At 36.0% G+C, this 21,167-nt stretch overlaps 9 protein-coding genes across 9 annotated transcripts; 4 read left to right on the top strand and 5 right to left on the bottom strand.

Annotated features, from left to right (window-relative positions):
- Positions 1-20: 20 nt before the first annotated feature.
- FG386_000112 (uncharacterized protein) lies at positions 21-1,571 on the bottom strand (the record flags this gene model as incomplete). The annotated part of the gene is made up of 2 exons (XM_067339423.1): positions 21-370; positions 431-1,571. The coding sequence occupies 2 exons, from the start codon at positions 1,569-1,571 to the stop codon at positions 21-23; spliced, it is 1,491 nt and encodes a 496-aa protein (XP_067198221.1).
- A 936-nt stretch (positions 1,572-2,507) lies between these two features.
- On the top strand, positions 2,508-4,274 carry FG386_000110 (uncharacterized protein; the record flags this gene model as incomplete). Its single annotated transcript, XM_067339421.1, has 1 exon — positions 2,508-4,274. The coding sequence occupies one exon, from the start codon at positions 2,508-2,510 to the stop codon at positions 4,272-4,274; it is 1,767 nt and encodes a 588-aa protein (XP_067198219.1).
- A 173-nt stretch (positions 4,275-4,447) lies between these two features.
- FG386_000109 (uncharacterized protein) lies at positions 4,448-4,747 on the bottom strand (the record flags this gene model as incomplete). The annotated part of the gene is made up of 1 exon (XM_067339420.1): positions 4,448-4,747. One exon carries the CDS (start codon positions 4,745-4,747, stop codon positions 4,448-4,450), a length of 300 nt encoding a protein of 99 aa, XP_067198218.1.
- Positions 4,748-5,254: 507 nt separating this feature from the next.
- Positions 5,255-6,622, bottom strand: FG386_000108 (uncharacterized protein; the record flags this gene model as incomplete). Its single annotated transcript, XM_067339419.1, has 1 exon — positions 5,255-6,622. The coding sequence occupies one exon, from the start codon at positions 6,620-6,622 to the stop codon at positions 5,255-5,257; it is 1,368 nt and encodes a 455-aa protein (XP_067198217.1).
- A 1,125-nt stretch (positions 6,623-7,747) lies between these two features.
- Positions 7,748-8,824, top strand: FG386_000107 (uncharacterized protein; the record flags this gene model as incomplete). The annotated part of the gene is made up of 1 exon (XM_067339418.1): positions 7,748-8,824. One exon carries the CDS (start codon positions 7,748-7,750, stop codon positions 8,822-8,824), a length of 1,077 nt encoding a protein of 358 aa, XP_067198216.1.
- A 44-nt stretch (positions 8,825-8,868) lies between these two features.
- On the bottom strand, positions 8,869-11,862 carry FG386_000106 (uncharacterized protein; the record flags this gene model as incomplete). The annotated part of the gene is made up of 1 exon (XM_067339417.1): positions 8,869-11,862. The coding sequence occupies one exon, from the start codon at positions 11,860-11,862 to the stop codon at positions 8,869-8,871; it is 2,994 nt and encodes a 997-aa protein (XP_067198215.1).
- A 679-nt stretch (positions 11,863-12,541) lies between these two features.
- On the top strand, positions 12,542-15,994 carry FG386_000105 (DNA polymerase delta catalytic subunit; the record flags this gene model as incomplete). The annotated part of the gene is made up of 1 exon (XM_067339416.1): positions 12,542-15,994. The coding sequence occupies one exon, from the start codon at positions 12,542-12,544 to the stop codon at positions 15,992-15,994; it is 3,453 nt and encodes a 1,150-aa protein (XP_067198214.1).
- Positions 15,995-16,391: 397 nt separating this feature from the next.
- On the bottom strand, positions 16,392-18,500 carry FG386_000104 (uncharacterized protein; the record flags this gene model as incomplete). The annotated part of the gene is made up of 1 exon (XM_067339415.1): positions 16,392-18,500. One exon carries the CDS (start codon positions 18,498-18,500, stop codon positions 16,392-16,394), a length of 2,109 nt encoding a protein of 702 aa, XP_067198213.1.
- An 807-nt stretch (positions 18,501-19,307) lies between these two features.
- Positions 19,308-21,158, top strand: FG386_000103 (uncharacterized protein; the record flags this gene model as incomplete). Its single annotated transcript, XM_067339414.1, has 1 exon — positions 19,308-21,158. One exon carries the CDS (start codon positions 19,308-19,310, stop codon positions 21,156-21,158), a length of 1,851 nt encoding a protein of 616 aa, XP_067198212.1.
- Positions 21,159-21,167: the final 9 nt, after the last annotated feature.

Genomic DNA, 21,167 nt, shown 5'->3' with positions numbered 1-21,167 from the left:
TTATTTGTTTGAGAACACTGTCATTTTTTAACAATATATTTAAAGGTATTATAATTAAAGCATTTATCAATAATATTGTTCATATCGTCAGTGTTAATATTTTTAATTTCGTGAAGCTTCTCACCAACATCAATATAGCGTTTATTAATGATAAGATCTCTTCCTATTTCATCAAACAAAGATAAACTATTTTCGTAAATGGATGCTATTTGGTAGGACAGTATCTTTTTAACTCTATTTAACTCCTCCTCTGTAATATTTTCGCGTAAATTCTTTATTTTGTCATGGACCTTGCCTGCTAGTTCTTTAATTTCCGATTGATTAAGTCTATTGATAGCACTATTGCATTTTATATACCAACCGAACATTCCTATACAAACAAATAAATTAATACAACTAGAATAAGTTAATGAACAAAAAGAAGACTTACCTGTTTCCTTGTAACATGTGTTGAATGTTTCGAAAAACTCAACGTATTTCTTAATGTCATAAATGACGTTTTCAACTACCTTATTTTTGAGACCAAAGTTAACAAAAGCACTATCGCTTTTGGAATCACCGGAGCTGTACTCACTTAAAATGATCTTTAAGAGCATTAGTTTCGGCAAATCCATTGATTTTAAAGAAGAACCGTTATAACCCATTGCAATGTGCAGTTTTCCGTCGTATTTTCCTTTCCTCTGAACAACAACAGGAGCTCTCTCGAAAGGATCGGTTTTAAGATCAACACCACTGCGATCGCTGTTATTAACGTTACTTTTGATGTCATTAAAATAGTGGCTAGCAAGCATTCTAAAGTATTCATGATCTATGTTACCAATGGCAAGAATCACAATGTTTTCTGGCGTATAGTTACTTTTAATATAACTAATTAGATCATTTCTGTTTATTTTCATTATGTTTTCCTTAGGTCCGAGTATAGTGTTACCAAGTGGATCATCTTTGTAAAATTCAGAATGTAGATCATCAAACACAGCCTCTTCTTCTGATTTGTATACTTCTTCCATTTCTCTAACAATGACTTCTCTCTCATTTTCAATTGACTGTTTGCACAATCTGGAATTTTTGATAATATCACTTAAAATATCCATGCACTTAGGCACGTCATCTATTAAACACCTAGCCTGGTATACCGTTTGTTCTCTGGAGGTATATGCATTTAAATGGGCACCCATATTCTCAATTTCAGATTCTATTTCCTTTTTGGACCTTTTATGCGTTCCTTTAAACATAAGGTGTTCAAGGAAATGCGCCACTCCGTTTGTATTGGCATCTTCTTTACTACTTCCACTGTCAATAAAAAGCCCAAATGTCACTGAATTTGAGTTATAGTCGTTACCCATATTTTTGGTAGCTACTCTGATCCCATTTGGAAGTTTAGACATTAAAAAATCAGTATTTCGAGCTTTAAACCCAGAATTAACGCTGTAAAGTCTGTAACTGCCAGTTAAGACACCGCAAAAGCTGTTTTTTCTACTGCTATATATCAAGCTTTGAAATCTAGAGATGCTTGGAAAAACAACCCCAGCACTGGTTGAATTTATAATTATCTTGAGTGTAGACAAACTCATTTCTGAGACAAAATACGTTAAAACTCCTTTCCCTCATGTACGGAGCGTAAGCATCTGCTGTATTCCGCTTTGAGACTTAAATTCAAGAGTGCAGTCCCCTGTCTAGCAAGCACAGCAGAAAGATCGCAGGAGTTTTGGCCCCTGGTCAAAGCAATTTGTCGCTACAGAAGCTCTGAACCCAAACAGCGTTAAACGGACAAACTATAAAGCTCCAAAAACACCCATTCATCCACATTAAGTCTCCCATTTAAATTATTATTCAACGAGACAGTTTGTGCGGTTTGGCGCTAGAGTAGTATATGGCAAGGCAGAAAATAATTGCAATGCATGTGGGGAACAGTAAAAATGAAAGTGCATGTATGATTAAAAATTGCATGTAAATTAAAATAAATTACGTGTTAATTAAAAATTGCATGCGCGGCAAATAGATACGCACCATTTGAGTTAGCATAGAGGAACACATATAAAATTGTCAGAAACTGCAGTGCAGATCAAAAAATTTGCAGGAAAGAGTTGAGTACAATTACTACAGGGGTTATAGTGAGCTGCACTCAAATTGTATAAAAGAGGAGATAGATGTACGTCATTGCGTGTGCAGGATTGGCAGCTGGAGCGAAAGGTTAATTAATTATTTGTGAGACACAGTAGAGAAGATAGTTGACCAAAGTATAAATACTAGAACGCATTTGGCATTTCAGCTTGTTTAATTTGTTGGATATTGAGACGAAGAAGCCTTGCTCTTCAGGAAGACAGACTTGGATGTTTGGAATAAGTTCGTTGCTTTATAGGTGTCTGCAAGCTTTGAGATACGGAAGAGTCTTTAAAAAGCGAGGTTAATTAAAATACATATTGCGTTGTAAGAGGAGGGTCATTAGCACGGCGTGCGAAAATAGGTTCTTAACGTTTGTAGTGCGAAATAAGGCACTGACTGGAACAATGGACAAGGGGGGGAGATTAAAGAAGAAAGAGCAAGGCCTTAAGTATGCGGTATTTGCGTCTTGGTTGGTGTTGAGCTTAATAGTGACAATACACTCAAAGTGGCTGATGGTAAATTACTTTCCGTATCCAATAACACTTTCGCTGGTCCATATGACAACAGTTTCGGTATTGACATATTTAGTGTCTTTGTGTAAAAAAGAAAGGGAAGTAGAAATAATAGAGGTTAACTTAAGCGGCGTAGACAAAAGATGGAGAAACAGCAACAAAGAAAGCACTGTGTATGACAGAAAATTCTCAGAGAACAAAGGAATATTGATGTTTAGTTTACTAGTTGCAATAAATATATGGCTATCAAACAGTTCGTTGTTGATAGCATCAATATCTCTGCATCAGATAGCGAGAACGACAATACCACTTTTCACAATGGGATTGGGCGTGTTATTCTTCAAACACAAATATCATTTGGTCCAATTACCTCCCGTCGTGTTGGTGATCATTGGAGTCGCAATAACAGTAAATAGCACTCCGGAGTTGAGTATTTACGGTGTGTTGGTGGTATTTTTAAGCTGCTGTGCATCATCGCTAAAGGGGATAGTGGCACAGAAAATACAGGTAGAAAATGGTAGAAAAATAGACTCTATAAAAATGTTGACCTATATAGGGCCAATAGCATCTTTAACCTTGCTTATACTATCAATATCGCTTGGCGAGGTCGGTAAGGTGATAAAATTAATTAATGGCAAAACTCAAGGCGAATATGGCGTAAGCGAATCTGTGATAACACTATCTCTTTCGCTGGCAATATCTGGCGTGCTAGCTTTTGCTCTAAATATACTAAGTTTGAAAAGTTCTTCTATAGTTACTCCGTTGGCGATGAACATTGCAGGTAATGTTAAACAACTAATAGCGTGTACACTGGGGTGCGTTATATTTGGAAACCCCTTTACTGACAAGCTGGCTGTTGGAATACTGTTAACGAGTATTGGGGCCATTTGGTACTCTATGGGAAAGAGAAACGAGGTTAGTATGAAGAAAGCCGTATATTATAAAGGAAGATATATAGATAGAATAGGTCTTGATTCCAAGCAAAACAGTTCAGAATTTACCGCTAGTAAAAGTAAAAAAGAAGAAAATCGCAACGAAAATTGGCTCATAAACGATACTAGTAACGTCAGGAATTGTATTTCAAGCAGCAAATGTGAAACACTTGGAAAGGACTCTATTGAAACCGAGTGTGTTGACATGGAAGTTAATTGCACAAACAATTCTTATGAAAACGAGGACGAGGAATCTGAAAATTACTACTACAGCGATAATCAGAATGAATCCGAGTACGAAAAGGAAGTTAAAGTTATAGATTTATATGTTGAATATAACAATAACAACTGCAGTCGAGACGAGATTATGGGTGCCGACTTAAACTCTGAAATCGGGATTGAGGACAATCAGATAGACGTGGCATTTGACTTTGAAGAAAGGTCTAATGGCAATAATGGCATGGCAAAATTCGTTGAGCTATATCCAGGAGTGCAGAGCGAGCTTGAGGAGCTCGAAATTCAGGTCGGGGACCCAGAAATTGGGACTGAACAAAGAGAAAATGCCAATAATAATGGCAAAAATATAAATTTCAAGGGGGAAAACACCGCAGATTCTCTTAGATACTCATTCAGTGATTTTAATTGTTCTTCTTATCCATTTGTAAACGAGAACAGGTGCGTTAGCAACTATAAACATACTGGAAATAGCCTCAGACACAAACATTAGTTTAAGGAACTTGAAGTTGGCTGAAATGTCTTCAAAAGTGCGATTCTCTATACCATAATTAAGTTGTGAAAACAAAAATGATACTAGTAAACAAATGAATAACTCAATACTTTAAGCAGGACAAATGATATGTAATGCAAAGCACAAAGGGATCATTGTGATGTAGATACACTCTAACATTGTTTGTTCCCTTCATTGTCCTGTTGAATAATCTTATACCTTTCGCTTATAAACTCGTAACACTGTAAGTAATTTTGTGTACAATCCCACAAACACTTTTTCTCCTTGTTACTGAGTTTATTCTTGTCTTTCCGTAAAAATGGAAAGCGAGTTGACGAGGAAAAAGAAATGCATTTTTGAAAACATCTAGACGTCAGTTCAGAAACCGCTTTTTGCGACTCCAAAACGCCTTGCAGTAGCTGCAGCTTCTGTATTGTCTGAACAGATGAGTCAAAATCTTTACTATTTTCCATCTTGCTCCTTTCCAATTATTTCAGTGTTCGGTGCTTATTACGGCAGTTGCTTCAATAATTCTCGCTTTAAATTGAATTTTTGTTGTCCCAGCTTTTAGGTCGCTTAAAAAGCGCTTATTACTAGCTTTCACTACTGGGTTTTCGTGCCAATAGTTTTATTTTTCTCCTTGAAAAAACACACACGCGCCTTTCGGTGTTCCAATGCACTAAATAGATTCACTAGAGCGAAACAGAGTATCGCTATCGTTCCTCTTTATTGAAATTGTCTGAGTTTAGTCTTTGGAAAGGAATAATTTGAGCCGGGAACAACAATGAAAGCCATTTAAATAAAAAGAATTAATAGCACGCCTTCTCCAATTCCACTGAATTCAAGTCGTCGTCTATGTGCTCTTTACTTATACAAGCCAAAAAAGTCAAGTATCCGCAAATTCTCTGAAATTAAAGCTTGTCCGAATGCAGCAAAACATGTTTATGCTATACAGATGCATGTACAGATATACAGTTGCTTCAGTGAATTTCTGTAGAATTTAAATTAGGTTGAAACTGATAGCTTTCCTCATAGTAGTAATTTGGATCGTATATTTCTTGGTTGTTTGTTAAAGTTGGATTAGGGTAAACGTAGTAATAGTAATAGCCACCACCGGGACTGGCCGAATATGGATAATTGTATGGATTTTCATTCATGGAAAAAGGCGATGTTGTTGGGGTTCCCTGCACACCAGGGGGTCTTGGAATGGATGATTCTGGATTAAACATATTATTATTCATGGCAGTTTCTACATTTCCGCCATATCCACTTTGAAAGTAAGGCTCTGTACCAAGTAGCGGAAATCCGTATCCGAAAAATGGACGGTAGTAATATGGGTACGTCACACCCATTTCGCCACATCCATATTTACATACGGCTGCCATATATGCGCTTTGGGTTTTGAGTGAATGCGAAGCAGTATGTTTGTGTGAATTAGTAGATATTAGTTTTCTTTTATGCTTACTATCGTCATGGTAGTCGCGCTTCTGATTTTCGTATACTTCTTTCCTGTCTCCAGTATCATTCGCACTGACTTGCTTTTCCATCCTCAGTAGCCTTCCGGCCTTCTCGTTTTCAATTTCGTTCCCATAGTCGTAATTGAAGTATTCAAAGTTTGTATCATTTGCGAATATAACCTTGTGGATCTCGTTTCCACTGCCGTCGCTCAATATCGCCTCCTCTCTTTTCAATATAAGCTTGTTGTTGTCCGAGAGATTAAACTTTAAAATAGCTTCGGATTCTATTTTGTATTCGTCTATTATCGGAACTTCCCTACTTACTGATTCAACGTGATACATATTTTGATACATTATTCCTCTATTATGTTCGTCAACTTGCTCAAATTCGAATATGATTGAATCCACCTTTTCCAAACTACTTATTGGTGCATTGTACAACAAGTGAAGTGGCATCACCTCTTTTTCATTTGGAGGCATTTCTTTGTTTAAATTTCCGCTACGCCGTTTGTTGCCATAGCTGTAATCTCTGTCACCTTTATTGTCAACATCGTTCTCCAAATTGGAGTCAGCCAGGGAGCTCTTTTTTTCCATAAAAGCAGTAAAGGCTTTTCTCTCAGTGGATAGTTGTTTGTATTGCTCAGTTACTGCACTATTCACCAAGTTGTTCATCACCAGCATTACTATGCCTATTAGTACTAAATTCAACAACGCTGATATAATCGTAATTATACCCAAATTCCCTGAAAACCTGTTCAGTTCTTTATTTATCTCACTCTTACTTATAGGCTGCTCCGCTGTTTTGCCATTGGTATTGTCCATTCTCCCGCATTCACCTCTAACTTTTTCTTCGCACGGCGAAGTCTGCTCCCTTGATTTCCCACTTGCCATTTTGAACATTACTTGCCTGAGATTCTGCATTCACTGTCAAAAATAATTGAGTATGCGTCTATTTCTACACCTGTATCGCTTTGTCCCTGGTACTTTCATTAAATTTCCATAATTAATCTATTAATGTGTACAATACTTATCTCAAGTCATAAATTAAACCAAACAAGGTAAACGGCTCATTTTATTTAGAAATTCGGTTTTAATGCTATTTATAGTCACTATTTGTCGTTTGCCCGTTATTTACCATTATTGATTAATTTACTGTCGTTTTTATGTGGACTAGTAATTTGCATGCAAATTCAATAACTTGCATGTACTTGCATGCAAATCACTAGTCCGGTTTTTCCTTATTTATAAAAACTTTAATATCGAAAGGACAAAACTAACAACATAAAAATGGACCAAATCGCGACTTAGTTAAGGAAAACATAATAGGTTACTTGAAAAAGCGACAAATAAGTTCTGTATCAAACAGGAGAAAACAGTTTTATTGCAGCGATACATGCAAATACTATTTAACGGGGACGTCTATTAACAGTTGAAACTAGCAACGCATTTGGCACTGCCAACACAGCCAAGTAATGATTCGTTGAGTGAAATTATCTGTGGAATACCAGTTTAATTGCCAATTTAGGTGAGTGGATATTTAAAAAATTAAAATTTATGGGCAACATCACATTTTTGTTTATAGGCAAAACTGTGTGTAGTGTATTTAAATTTTCACTCGGTTGTTTTTTTTACCTGCAGTGTAAAACCCTGTAGAAAAATTTGAGTGTGCATGGAAGATGATGATGCAAAAATAATTTAAAGAGTGAAGGGAAATAAAAACAACCCGATTACTTGATTTATATTTCCAAGTGTAATAAATAGATAAATATAAAAGGCGGATAATCACAGTTGTTAATCTAGAGTTTAACAGAATACCTCAGGGGAAACGAATATGAGTAAAAAGTGCTAAATGTGAATTTATGAATATGATAAAGCCTTCAAATGTGTTACAAAAACGAACAGAGCGATACAAATATACTAGCTTTTGAGGCGTAATTTTATTTTGTTTAACAGTAACTAATTATATATAAAGGCACACAGTTTGCGCAGTTTAGTTATTGGTGACAAATAGTAAATATGGAAATTAGGGAAAAAGTATTGAAACTAAATAATGTGAGCAACAATAACTTAATACTGCAAAAATTGAGGAACAATTCAAAAAACCAGTGCGATAATGGTAACCGCAATAAAAGCGATTATAGGCACAGTAGAGAAATAAAACATTGCAATTACAATGATAAAGATAATGAACTATTTAAATTTAAGTTATCGTTAGGAAAAAGCTCCCAAGAATATGCGAAGTTGAACAAGGAGAACGCAAAATACAAATTTGTGTTGACTTCCTATTCATATATGTTAATTACGTTATTAAAGTTAAGATACGGTTGCAATTTAGAGGACATAAAAACGCAATTAATGAGATTTAGACAACTAAATTATATATTTTTAAATTGCGAACACTTTTCGTCAATGTTGGAAAATGGGAGAAAGAAGACTAAAAACAATTCAGCATTGAAGTGCATTGATAATGATAGTAATGTTAAAGTAAACGAAAAAAGGGACCTAATAAATGAAAAAATAGAGAATTTGAACACAGCAATAGACCACTTAAAAGAAAGCATGAAAAATTATCTAGTAAATTCAATAAAACAAAATCATAACGACAGCAACATTAATATTAGCATAAGGGTAATAAATTGCGAAAATTTAAGATACAATGAAAGCGAAAACGCAAGTGAATGTTTGAGTGAAGATTCAACGGGGAATTTACACGAATATTGCGGTGGTGAATCAGCTGAAAAAGAGGGGGAACATGGGAAAACGGAGACAGAATCAGTCAATGACAATAAACTAGAGTGTTTAAATAAAAATAAGAGCAGATCTAAAAAGCACAACAAAATAACTTTGCAACATAGAAGATACAGGGAGACGATTTCGTACGGAGGAACAAGCATATTGATAAACAGTCCTAATGATTACTCTCCGGCACCAAAGTATCACAGCAGATTTAAAACTCAAAGTACGAGGGATGAGAGCTGCGGAGAGTTTGCAGTTGTAAATGAATTGGTGTGTGGCTTGGGAAAAGGGATAGGGAACGCCTACTATAGTCACAATATAAATACAATTTTAAACAATAAAAAATACAATAGTTGACTTAGGAAAGCAAAGTTAAACAGTTTCGTTATTGGCAGCAAAAGCTACAAACCAATGAGGTCTAATTCTTTGTCTAGTTCTTCGTGGTTAATGTAATCAATTGGACAGTAGTAGGACGGGCTTATACCTGGTTTAATTAAAGACTTTGAATCGTTGAAACTCATATTTAAATTAAATTTTTCAAGGGAATTAAAGTCAACAAACTCCCTTACTTTAGATATAAATTTAAATCCGAATTTCTCAATTCTTCGTCTAGCTCCCCATCCAGGAAGGGTTGAAAGCAATTCAATAGACAATGGAAGACTTTCAACTAATGCATCTATCGCTTCTTTTGAAGCTATGGAGGTTATGTTAGATATGCCTTCTTCGTTAGCTATTTGTCTCCTCAACAACAGTAGTTGACTTCTAAATTCTTTAAGTTTATCATCTTGATTTTTTGACGAGTTTGTGTTCACGCCAAGAGAGCTTCTTGCGTCAGCAAGGCCATTGCTTTCTGGAGAGCAACGAGCGCGTTCCATGTATTGTTTCTTTGTATCTGAATGAAAGTTGTGTAGGGGAGAATTAGATCCGGAATTGCATCTTTTCCTGCTTCTTCCTTTGCATTTGTTGTCCATACCAGTTATATTTTCCAAGCCACAGCTATTTTGGGTATATGCATATGTATGTGTTTTTTCAATAATAGGGGTATCGATAGACGTTTCGAGGAAGAAATTTGAAAAAAAGTGGAGTCTAGACCTCAAAACATCGTTGTTTTCCTTCATTGTATGTTTGTCTATTTTAAGACAAGCAACAGAAACTCCATTTTTAAGTTGAAACGCAGTTTCTGTGAATATTTTGTGTATTACAAAGTAGTGCAAAAGTTTTTGTACGTTCTCATTTTTCCATATAATGTTGTCGGAAAGCAAGCCAAAACACTCTTTTAGATATGGGTCTTTTGACAACTTAAGGTTCTTTTTCTTGCCCTTGAGCAGTTCAGAAAGTGATGTTAGAGTCAAGAAGCCAAAGTTTTCTTTGGATTTGTTTGAAAAAGACAAGGTTTTCTCTTCTCGACTCAATAAATGAGCCTTCACACAATTGAATATCCTTTCCGACAAGTCTTTCGCATTTGTTACTTTTGGTTTCTCTAACCGAGATCTCATACAGTTATCGCATTCCGCGTTGCATTTACCAGAAAAATCCTCCCCAAAATGACTCAAAATCATTTTTCTTCTGCAAATATACTGCTCTTCGCAGTATTTAATAATATCTAAAAGAGAGTCTAGTGAGGTTGCTGAGGGACTATTATTCGAACTTAAGTATCTGTTTTTCTTGCTAATGCTTGATTTTCCGTAGTGTCCACTGCTTTCAAGATTGACTCCGCCTAGAGTTTGTAACCTAATCAAATCCTTATAGGAGTAGTAAAGTATACAAAGAGACTCGAGTCCGTCTCTTCCTGCTCTTCCGCTCTCTTGATAGTAGTTCTCTAGAGACTTTGGCATAGATAGGTGTATGACAAGCCTAACGTCCTTCTTGTTTATTCCCATACCAAAAGCAATTGTAGCAACCATAACTTGCTTTTCATCATTCATCCACTTTCTTTGTGCGGTGTTCCTTTTCTCTTCTTTCATAGATCCGTGGTAGTATGTTGACGATATCCCTAGTTTATTTAGCTCCTTTGAAACTTGTTCACATTCATTTCTGCTTAAACAGTAAATAATGCAGGTTGATCCTGAAAATTTGTCGGATTTAAGTAAATCTGATATCTCCTTTATCATATTTGAACCTGCTATGTTTTTGCTGCTTGATTTTCGTCTAACCTCGTATCTTATATTTGGTCTGTCAAACGAGAGCTTAAACAATACAGGGGACTTCATTTTAAGCTGTTTAACTACGTCGTACAATATACTGCTTGTTGCTGTTGCAGTAAGTGCTATTATCGGGACGTTTGGAAACTCTTCTCTAAGCTTGCAAAGCTGTATATAGTCCGGTCTGAAGTCGAATCCCCACTGACACACACAGTGAGCTTCATCTATTACAAATCTCAAAAGTCTTGACTTTTCGTTCAGGTATCGCAAAAGCGAGAAAAGCGTCTTGGAATGCTTTAGCTTTTCTGGAGTTACAAATAAAAATTTTGGACACGTGTCTGGTGATCCTTTTTTTATATCTGATGTTATACTGTTTGTAGTCTCTAGTGACTGATTGCTATTCAATGTGGCACATTTAATTCCTAGTATATTCAATTGTTCCATTTGGTCAACCATCAATGCCACAAGTGGCATTATAACCACCGTGACACTTGCTGGATTATTGTACTTAAGAATTCCAGGAAGTTGAAAACAAAGCGACTTTCCGCCTCCTGTTGGCATCATTACAAACACGTCTCTTTGTGATATTACTGCATTCATTATTTGTCTTTGATTTGCTCTAAAATCATTGTTTCCGAACACTTGCTTGTTTAATCTGACTAGTTCTTCTGACCATGGAAAGTCATTTTTCTCCCAGTTCTCGTTTTTCTCGTTCAGTCTCACTGCTTTTAACTTGTTGGTACTTTGTACCATTTCGCTCAAAACACAAACATCATTAGTGACGCTTCTCTTATCACTTAAATCATTGCCATAATCGTCACCTATTAACTCAGCGTCTCTATCTATATTCATCTCTTCAGCACAACAAACCTCATTTTCCTCTGAATCTGAAATTTCTACTCTTGTTTCGTGGTCCTTAACATTTATTTCAGCGGCTAGCTCGCTCTTTAATTCAGATTTGTAGTAGTCACATTTGTTAACTACATTCTTCGAAAGCGTTTTTATAATTGTTACTAAACTTCCAATTCCATCCAAAGGCTTGCCAAAGTCAGAATTAATCGTTTTGCAACCTCCAAAATTGCTGTTTATACTAGTAACGCTAGCATTAAATTCCAACTCGTCGGTAAAGCCTTTGTTCTCATCTTTATTGGAAAACCTCGATATCAGTTCTGACTGTATTTCACCTGCATTTTTAATGTACCAATCCAATTCCTTTTTGTAATTGCGTTTGATGCATCGAGATTTGTCCTGCATTACCAATTTACTTGCATATACAAAAATGCCTTACTATATGTTCAATATCAAACAGTAAAGTTTCTCGCATTTGTAACGGTAAACTAAAGACAATGCCACCAAAACAGCCCATTTAGCGTTCACATGTGCAGCCGTGTTCACACTTGTTTGTATATTAAAACAATAAATCGAATTTTAAACTAGCGAAGTCCAATTTCTTTCTATCTGTTATATCCTTATAAAGTGAAATACACATGTGGGGTTTTCTAGAGAACACGGAAATCGCACTCTTATTCACCTTAATTTGCAAAAGTCAATGTTCCAGGATTCCATAAAAACTATTTTGCGAAAAGGTTAGTGTACTTTGCTCTTTAATTATAATATTGTGTGGGGAATTGGCGCCAACACTTTTACATATGCAATGTGAACCGGTATAGATAAATACACTGCCGAGGCGACTGGAAAAAAGAGAAAGTCAATACGTATACTACAACAAGGGCTGGAGTGGTAACAAATTTGACCTGCTGTTTGAGTTATAACTTTATTTGGAGGGGGTTTTGGCAAGGGACCCTTGCCATTTTACGGTATAAAAATATATGGAGCAAGCACTTGTGCGAATCGTGCACATTAGAAGCCTTATAGGTGTATTGGAAAGATGGAATACAATGGCGTAGGTGGCGGATCTGAGTGCCACTTGAGAATGAACGTTGAAAACGACATGGAAAGGTTTGGAGGAGTTAAGACGCAGATAGGTTTTAAAAGCAATAATAGACTAGAATCAGAAAATGATTTCGGCAAATGCCTAGATATGTGGCGGAGAGCACCGGTAAAAATTGGCAACAAGGATGTAAAGAGAGATGAGTCTGGTGGATTAGCGGATAAAAGCGGCAGTAAAGTGTCTGGAGAAACTGGGATTGTACCAAAAGACGGAAGCATAGAATTTTGTATATTGGATGTTAGATTTTCAACAGGAAGGTATCCAAACATTAGCGACCAAAATTTGGAATTTGTGGAAAAATACGACTTGAATTCTTACGGCACCTTTAGAGGTGAATTACTCGGTAGATCCAACAATAACGGTAGTTGCATGGAGATACCTATAATTCAACTTTTTGGTTCCACTAAAACAGGCGTTACCGTGTTGGCTAATGTGCATGGTTTTTTTCCATATTTATACTGCGAAGCCCCAAAAAGCATAAATCCCAACCCAGATGCAATTAGGAGCCAAATAGAAAAGAATTCAGGGATGTCTTCAACAAATAGCAACAGCGGTGCGTCATCTGCGAGTCACGATCCGAAAGTCCGGGTATTGAATGTAAAGGTGGTTAAGAAGGAATCAATTATGCACTATAGAGCGGACCAATACGCAAATAAGGATATTAACGAGGAAGAAAAAGGCTCAAGATTTTACAAGATAACACTTCAACTGCCGAACCACGTACCTACATGCAGAAACATGATAGAAAATGGAAACTTAGACTGTTTACCCACGGCATATGAAGCAAATATACCTTTTGTATTGAGATTTTTGGTTGATTTGGGAATAAGTACGGGATCGTGGATTGGAATTAAAGGGGAGAACATTAGATTAAGGGACACTTTGAGTGGTTTAGGTAATGGTAGTGATAAAAACGTTAATTTTAGAGACGAATTAGGAATTTACAGGAAAAGTCAGTACGGAAGAGTGAGTACGTGTCAAATAGAGGTTGATATATTTTATGACGAATTAAACATTTTGGGAACTGAGGGGATGTGGTCGGGACTTCCGCCAATAAGAATATTGTCTTATGATATAGAATGCGTGACAGAATCTGGTACAGGGTTTCCGGAGCCACAAAAGGACCCAGTGATACAAATATCGTCTATAATGACTCTATTGGATTCAGAAGACCCCATATTTAAGGTTGTTTTTGCTCTCAAAGAGTGTGCTTCAATAGCTGATTCTTTTGTATTTTGGTTTGAATCAGAAAGGGAAATGTTGTTGGCATGGAGAAATTTTTTTGTAACTGTAGATCCAGACGTGGTTACCGGATATAACTGCATTAGTTTTGACATGCACTATCTTCTAGAACGCGCAAAGGTATTCCAACTAAACGAATTCTCGCAGTTGTCCAGGATAATAAACAATAAAACACAAAGCAAGGATACCAGGTTTTCCTCTAGAGCATTTGGGACTCATGATAGTAAGCAAATTAACATAGAAGGAAGGATATTATGGGATTTATTGGAAACTATAAGGAGGGAACACAAGCTAAAAAGCTATTCTTTAAATTACGTCTCGACTCACTTTTTGAAAGAGCAAAAAGAGGATGTGCATTACTCAATGATTAGAGGACTGCAAGATGGAAATCCAGAAACCAGAAAGCGAGTTGCTGTATACTGTCTTAAGGACTCGCTGTTGCCCTTGAGACTAATGAAACACCTCAAACTTTTTCCAAATATAATAGAAATGGCAAGAGTTACCGGAACAACGATTGATATACTGTTAAATAGAGGACAACAGATTAAAGTTACCAGTCAAATACTTAGAAAATGTGGGAAATTAAACTTTTTAATGCCAACTGTTAAAAATTACCAAGATAACGATAATCAATTTGAAGGGGCTACAGTATTGGAACCATGTAAAGGTTTTTATAAAGATCCGGTGTCTACATTGGATTTTGCGTCATTGTATCCGTCTATAATGATTGCACATAATATATGTTACTCAACGCTAATTCCTCCTTCATGTGTAAAGTACGTTCCTGAGAGTGAAAGAGTGACATCTCCAACAGGACATTCATTCGTAAATCCATCAGTTAGGAAGGGAATACTACCGCAGATAGTAGAGGAGTTGATATCTGCTAGAAAGAAGGCAAAAAAAGACATGCTGGAAACAACTGACCCCATCTTGTTGTCAATATTAGACGGAAGACAGCTCGCACTAAAAATATCTGCCAACAGTGTTTATGGGTACACAGGGACAATTACAGGTGGACAGTTGCCCTGCTTGGAGTTGTCTACAAGCATAACATCGTTTGGGAGATTTATGATAGATGCCACTAAAAACGAGGTTGAGAAAATGTATACAAAAGAAAACGGGTACCCAGCAGATGCAAAGGTAATATATGGCGATACAGACAGCGTTATGATTCAATTTGGAGTTTCAGACATAGCAGAGGCTATGCGTCTTGGACTGGAAGCTGCCACGAATGTGAGCAAATTGTTCGTTCAACCGATAAAATTAGAATTTGAGAAGGTTTATTGTCCTTTCTTGTTAATGAATAAAAAGAGATATGCAGGCGTATTGTATAAAAGGCCTGAAGTACATGATAAAATCGATTGCAAGGGGATTGAGACTGTGAGAAGAGACAACTGCATTTTAGTTCAAAAGGTGGTTGACTCTGTACTAAAGAAAATACTTATTGATAAAGACGTAGAAGGGGCGAAGCAATACACAAGAAACGTTATTTCCGACCTTCTTAAAAATAAGATTGATTTGTCTCTGTTGGTTGTAAGCAAAAGCCTGGGTAAAGACGACTATACTGCAAAGTTGCCTCACGTTGAATTGGCTAAAAGACTCAGAATAAGAGACCCTGGTTCTGCTCCAAATATCGGAGACAGAGTATCTTATGTTGTTATTAGAGGAGCAAAGGGGCAGCCGCAATACGACAGAGCAGAGGATCCATTGTATGTATTGGAAAAGAATATTGCTATTGATACACAACATTATGTAGATACACTCAAGTCGTCTTTAGTTAGGGTGTTTGAGGGCATCATGAAGGATCCGGAAAAGCTGTTTACTGGAAGTCACACCAGATCAGTCACCGTTTTAAGTTCAACAGGGGGTGCTCTTTCTGGATTTGTAAAAAAAGGTCTTCAGTGTCTCGGATGCAAAACTACAATCAACAACGAAAACGCGTCTTTGTGCAAAGATTGCATTAAAGTCGACAATAAAGAGTGTTCTGTTCTTATTAATAAGTTGCACGAGTTCAGGGAGAAAGAGATTGAATACAATTCGCTATGGACTCAGTGCCAGAGGTGTCAGGGAAGCGCTTTTCAGGACATCATATGCACATCCAGGGACTGTCCCATATTTTACAGAAGAACTAAAGTTAGGAAAGATATTTCTTCAATCGGGGAGCAAATCGAAAGACTTTGTGTCGACTGGTAACATGTGTGCGCCTACCTCTAGGTACACTCTAGTCCCGTCTCAATTTAACATTTCGCAAGATGTACACCTGAAACTCAATTTGTTACATGCAGATAAAGCAAACAGCGACGCTTATATTGCTCAAAATTAGAATACATAGTCATCTACTGGTGATCAGTGTTTCCCAGTGAGCGGAGGAGATAAACACCAAGTACCCAAAAAAATTAAATTAGTGCTTGCTCGGCGTATCTATTATCCCTTTTCCTAAACTTCAGGAGAATTCTATATATTTCACTTAAAAACTAAAACAAATAAAAAGTCCTTTAAATATGCCAGTTAAGATGGGACTTACCGTTATAAATCACGCACGAAAACTAGCGAGTATTGCCGGTTTTGCTTTATTATATTAAGAGTTATATTAGTAACTTCTGCCAAAAAGAGCGAAACTTTTAGCTTTTTTGTCGCAAAAGAAGCACTTTTTGTTCTCGTTGTCTAATGAATATGGCTGATCGTATGGAATGCAAAGGGATTTCATTGCACCCGTCAAAGTTTGTTGACTAGCATTTGAATCCATTTCTAGACTCAGTCTTGTTGTCTCTTTTTTTATGCCGTCCTCGCACAACTCCTCTTCGCACCAGGGAGCAAGAACTAGCTTCTTGTTGTTTAACACAGGCATAACTTCGTCAAAGGTATTTATGGATACTATAGAGTCATCCATATTCTTTTTGGCCCTCTTGTATAGTCTATTTTGGAACTCACACAAAATTGAAGGCACTTCAGATTTTAAGTTTGATATTGGAACGTCTTTCTTCTCCATCGTATCCCTTACTACTATTCTTACACTCCTATTTTCCATGTCACGCGGACCTATTTCAAAACGCAAACAAACACCCTTGACCTCCCAATGATTATATTTCCATCCAGGCGTGTAATTAGTTCTGTCATCCACCTTCACCCTAACACCTATCTCCTTCAATGCGCTTTCTACCTCCGAACATATTCTTTTTTGCTCGTCTGTAATCACTGACTTGTATACTATTGGGACTATCACAACTTGTATAGGCGCCACTTTGGGCGGTAAAACCAAACCTTTGTTATCCCCATGCGTCATCAACATAACGCCTATTGCCCTTGTGGTCAAACCCCACGAAGTCAAATAAGCATGGGTTTTCTGACCTTTTTCGTTTTCGAATTCAACACCAAACATTTTGCTGAAATTTTGGCCTAAAAAGTGAGAAGTTGCCGCTTGTACTGCTCTACCTATTTCTGGTATAAAACCTTCTATTGACGTTGTTTTATCACCTCCGGCAAACTTCTCGGCTTCCGATTTGGTTCCCTTAATAACGGGAGTTGCTAGAAGATCCTCGTAAATTAAAAAATACTCGTCCAATATATCATTTACCATTTTCATTGCGTCCTCCTCAGTCGCATGAGCTGTATGACCTTCCTGCCATAGAAACTCTCTCGTTCTTATGAATGGTGTTGGTTGTTTAAACTCCCAACGCACTACTGATGTCCACTGATTCAACTTTAGTGGTAAGTCTCTGTGTGATCTTATCCATTTCGCAAAGTAAGGATGCAAAATGGTTTCAGATGTGGGACGTATGGCCAATGGCTCGGCCAAATCGGATTTACCTGACTTTGTGACCCACGCAGCCTCTGGAGAAAATCCCTCAACGTGGTTTTTCTCAGTTTCAAATCTTTTCTGTGTTACAAATATTGGAAAATAGGCATTTTCCACGCCCATAGCCTTAATTTTTGCATCAAATGTAGCCTGTATAACTTCCCATATAAAGTAACTCCATGGACGAAGAACATAACAGCCAGAAACATCATAATACTCTATCATTTCAGATTTTACTACTACTTGTGAGTACCAATCGGCAAAGTTGCTTACTTTGTCTGCAGTTATTCCCAATATGTTGTCGGAGTCATCTAGGCTTTCTCCAATATTAGAGTTGCTCTTATTTTTATGTTGATCATCTGCATTATCCTTGGCCAATTCAATGTTATCCATTGAAAACCATGTAATTTTCTTACCACACGACTCAACATATTTAACAACGTCATCTATTTTTATAGAAAAGCTCTCTTTATTTGTCAATGGGTGAACAAACACGTTTTTGTTCTTAAGTTTTTCGTCAAAATAAATCATTATGTTTTTGGACTTTTCGCTAATCAAAGACAATGGACTCAAAGAGCCCTTTTTTACTGACAATAGATCCTTCATTAAATCTTCCTCTGCTAGTCTCAATTTGTTTGCGTTTATGCCCAATATGTCTCCCATATTCTTCATTTTCGTATCTGTTTGATGGTGTGCCATTATCAAATATAAATTATCTGAGTTCTTTGGCTTTATTAATAGATTCTTGGCAAATTCAGTATTAAATTTCTTTGACTCCTCCTTCAAAGCGTTTAGTAGCGATTCCATATCAGGGACCTCATCATGGTCAAACTTTAAATAATCTATTGAAAGATTATTGAGTTTGTCAATGACCTCTGAGTAAAGTTTGCTGAAATCTGACATTTTCACTCTGCTATTCGAGAAATTGCTATTTGTTAATCGCAAAAATAGTGCAAGTTTACTCTCTGTGCGCAATCTATATCTGAAAGCCTGTTTTTAATATAGAGACACAGCAAAGTTTATGGGTTGAGACAGTTTATATTTTGTTTCGGAAAGCCCGCACAAAACCAGTCCCTAACACAAACTATTGCATATAATTCAAAATTTCAAACAGATAATTAGGAACCAACAAAAACAGCTTTTGATAGAACTCTTAAATTTAGTCTTCTAAAGCAAACAACAAAGGGAAATTAAATTTTATTTGATTGAAAAAAGGCACGAAATAAAGTAATTTGTTCACATTCAATTTATTGCATGCAAAATGAATTATATGAGTATAAGTTATTTAAACACTAGATTAATATCAATTTAGAAAAAAGGCAATATTTATTTGTTTTCTGCTAAAATTATTTCGGTAATTTGAAGTGTTAGTCAAAGTACACTAAATTTATTAACAACTGGAGTTAGTGAACATAGTTGTTTCAAAAGGTGGTAAGAAATCAATAAATTGTATTACTATATCAGGAATAAATTGCTGAAATACAGATTTGATGTTAGATGTGTATATTAAGATCCAATTTTTTAATCCACACCAAGGCCGCTTAAAAAAAGAAAGTATATATGTACGTTGATAGTGGTGCAAAAATAGGATAATTATCTAGGCTCACAGAACACAATCTAAAGTCAATTTGTATGTAGAACATAATATTGAATTCTCAAAGAAATTGATTAGAAATATAGAATCATAACGTTTTGTGTAATAAAGCAGAGATGAATAATACATTTAATTCATGGACATCTGGAATTGTTAATTTTTTGAATATGGGAAAAAATCAAAGGGAAAATGTAACGGATGAATCGAATATGACAAATGTAACTAATGAGATTCCTCCTTTTTTGAATAGACAGGGAAATATGAACAGATTTATTCCTTTTCAAAATCTACAAGGATACTCACAGAATGGACCATTTCCACACGGAAATCAGATGGGTGAATATAATGGAAATGGAATTATTACTCAAGTAGACTATACACAGTACTCTCCCAGCATCCCAAACTTTACAACGGCAGCATACACTTCAATTTCCGGTATAAAGCAAATAGTGTCTATAACAGATATAGGTAATGTAGTTGCGCATTATTATGATTTGGGAAAGTACGTTGGTAATGGTGGTGCTATTAGGTTCTTTTTACTGTGTAAACAGATCAAACATTCATTTATAAACATTCCTCTTAAGGATGAAAAAATAGATGTCAAGAACTATTCTCCAATGTTGAGTGTGATGGACTCGGGTTTTTCGTTCCCATTGCTTATCCACAACAATAAGTATCATCTTTATGGCACCTCATCAACACTGAGATATATAGCAAAGAAAATAGGTGAATACGGGATTGATACGTACAGAGACTATATATTGGATGTCTTTTCTGAATATTTACTAGAGTGGAGAAATAGTCTTTTGCTTGCAATATTAGAAAGTATAATTAAAAAGGAAAATGTTGAATTGCAGAGTGAGGAAAGCAATATATTTCTTTATAATGTAAACAATATAAAGAATGAAATTATAAAAACCTTTAAAAATTACTCAGATTTAAGTAGAATCGACAGTGAAACTATGGATGAAAATGACGACTGTATAAACAAATATTTCGAGAATAGAAGGAAGTATTTTGAATTAATTGAGTCAATATTAGTATTAAATAATTCAAATCCATTTATTCCATTAAAGGGTGATATGCTGAATAATCCCAAGTCAAATAACGAAATACCAATGCAACTTTGCAATTCGCCTAGCTATTCAGAATTATTTTTGTTTAGCATATTATACGATGACTCTATTTTAATAAATGAAAATGTGTTGGAAAACAGTGAATCCCAACCTTCAACAGATAAATTGCTTAAGGAGTTTCCAAAGATAAATAATTTGTTTAATGCTATAATGTCATATCCACTTATAACACAATGGCATAAGGAAGTAGAAGAATCTGAAAACGTTGACGGAGAGAAAGGTTTCCCATCAAGTAATAATACTAGCAAGTCAAAAATGACAAACAACGTGACAACAAACACTACAAGCACAGCAACAATGACAAACATGGACATTAATGTAATTCAAACAGGGGAAGCGAATATGTACCTGGGGAATGGAAGAGCAATTGACAGCAAGGGTGGAAAAGATAATTTTGAATATGGGGTGAATGGCTATAATTCACATGACGGGGTTCTGCTAAATGAACCCCACACAACAAATACAATTACATACAAACTTGCTCCTCCGAAATCCCAAGTCATTTTCCCAAATAGTGGCAATTCTAACAATCAAATGGATGAATTGACAAACAATATCTATACTAATTCAATGGGAAGTGTGAACCTAATTAACAAAAACACATTTAATGCAATAAGGATAAACAACTACGAACCAACATTCAGACCAAGTAATCCCCAGCCTAGTGTCAATGTTAGAATAGCCAATTTCTCGCAGTTGGATAATTACAGGCATCAAATTGGTCAAGAACAAAAAATGTCGTCTTCGAGACACTTTGGAAACTATAATAAAGATACGAGACAAAATAATCAGAATTACTATCCAAATTATATTCCTTCAACATATAGATAAAATTTGACA

This window comes from Cryptosporidium ryanae, assembly GCF_009792415.1.
Source record: "Cryptosporidium ryanae isolate 45019 chromosome Unknown contig_11, whole genome shotgun sequence".
Lineage (NCBI taxonomy): Eukaryota > Apicomplexa > Conoidasida > Eucoccidiorida > Cryptosporidiidae > Cryptosporidium > Cryptosporidium ryanae.
The sequence above is the reverse complement of the archived record's forward strand: the minus strand, read 5'-3'. Positions and strand labels throughout refer to the sequence as shown.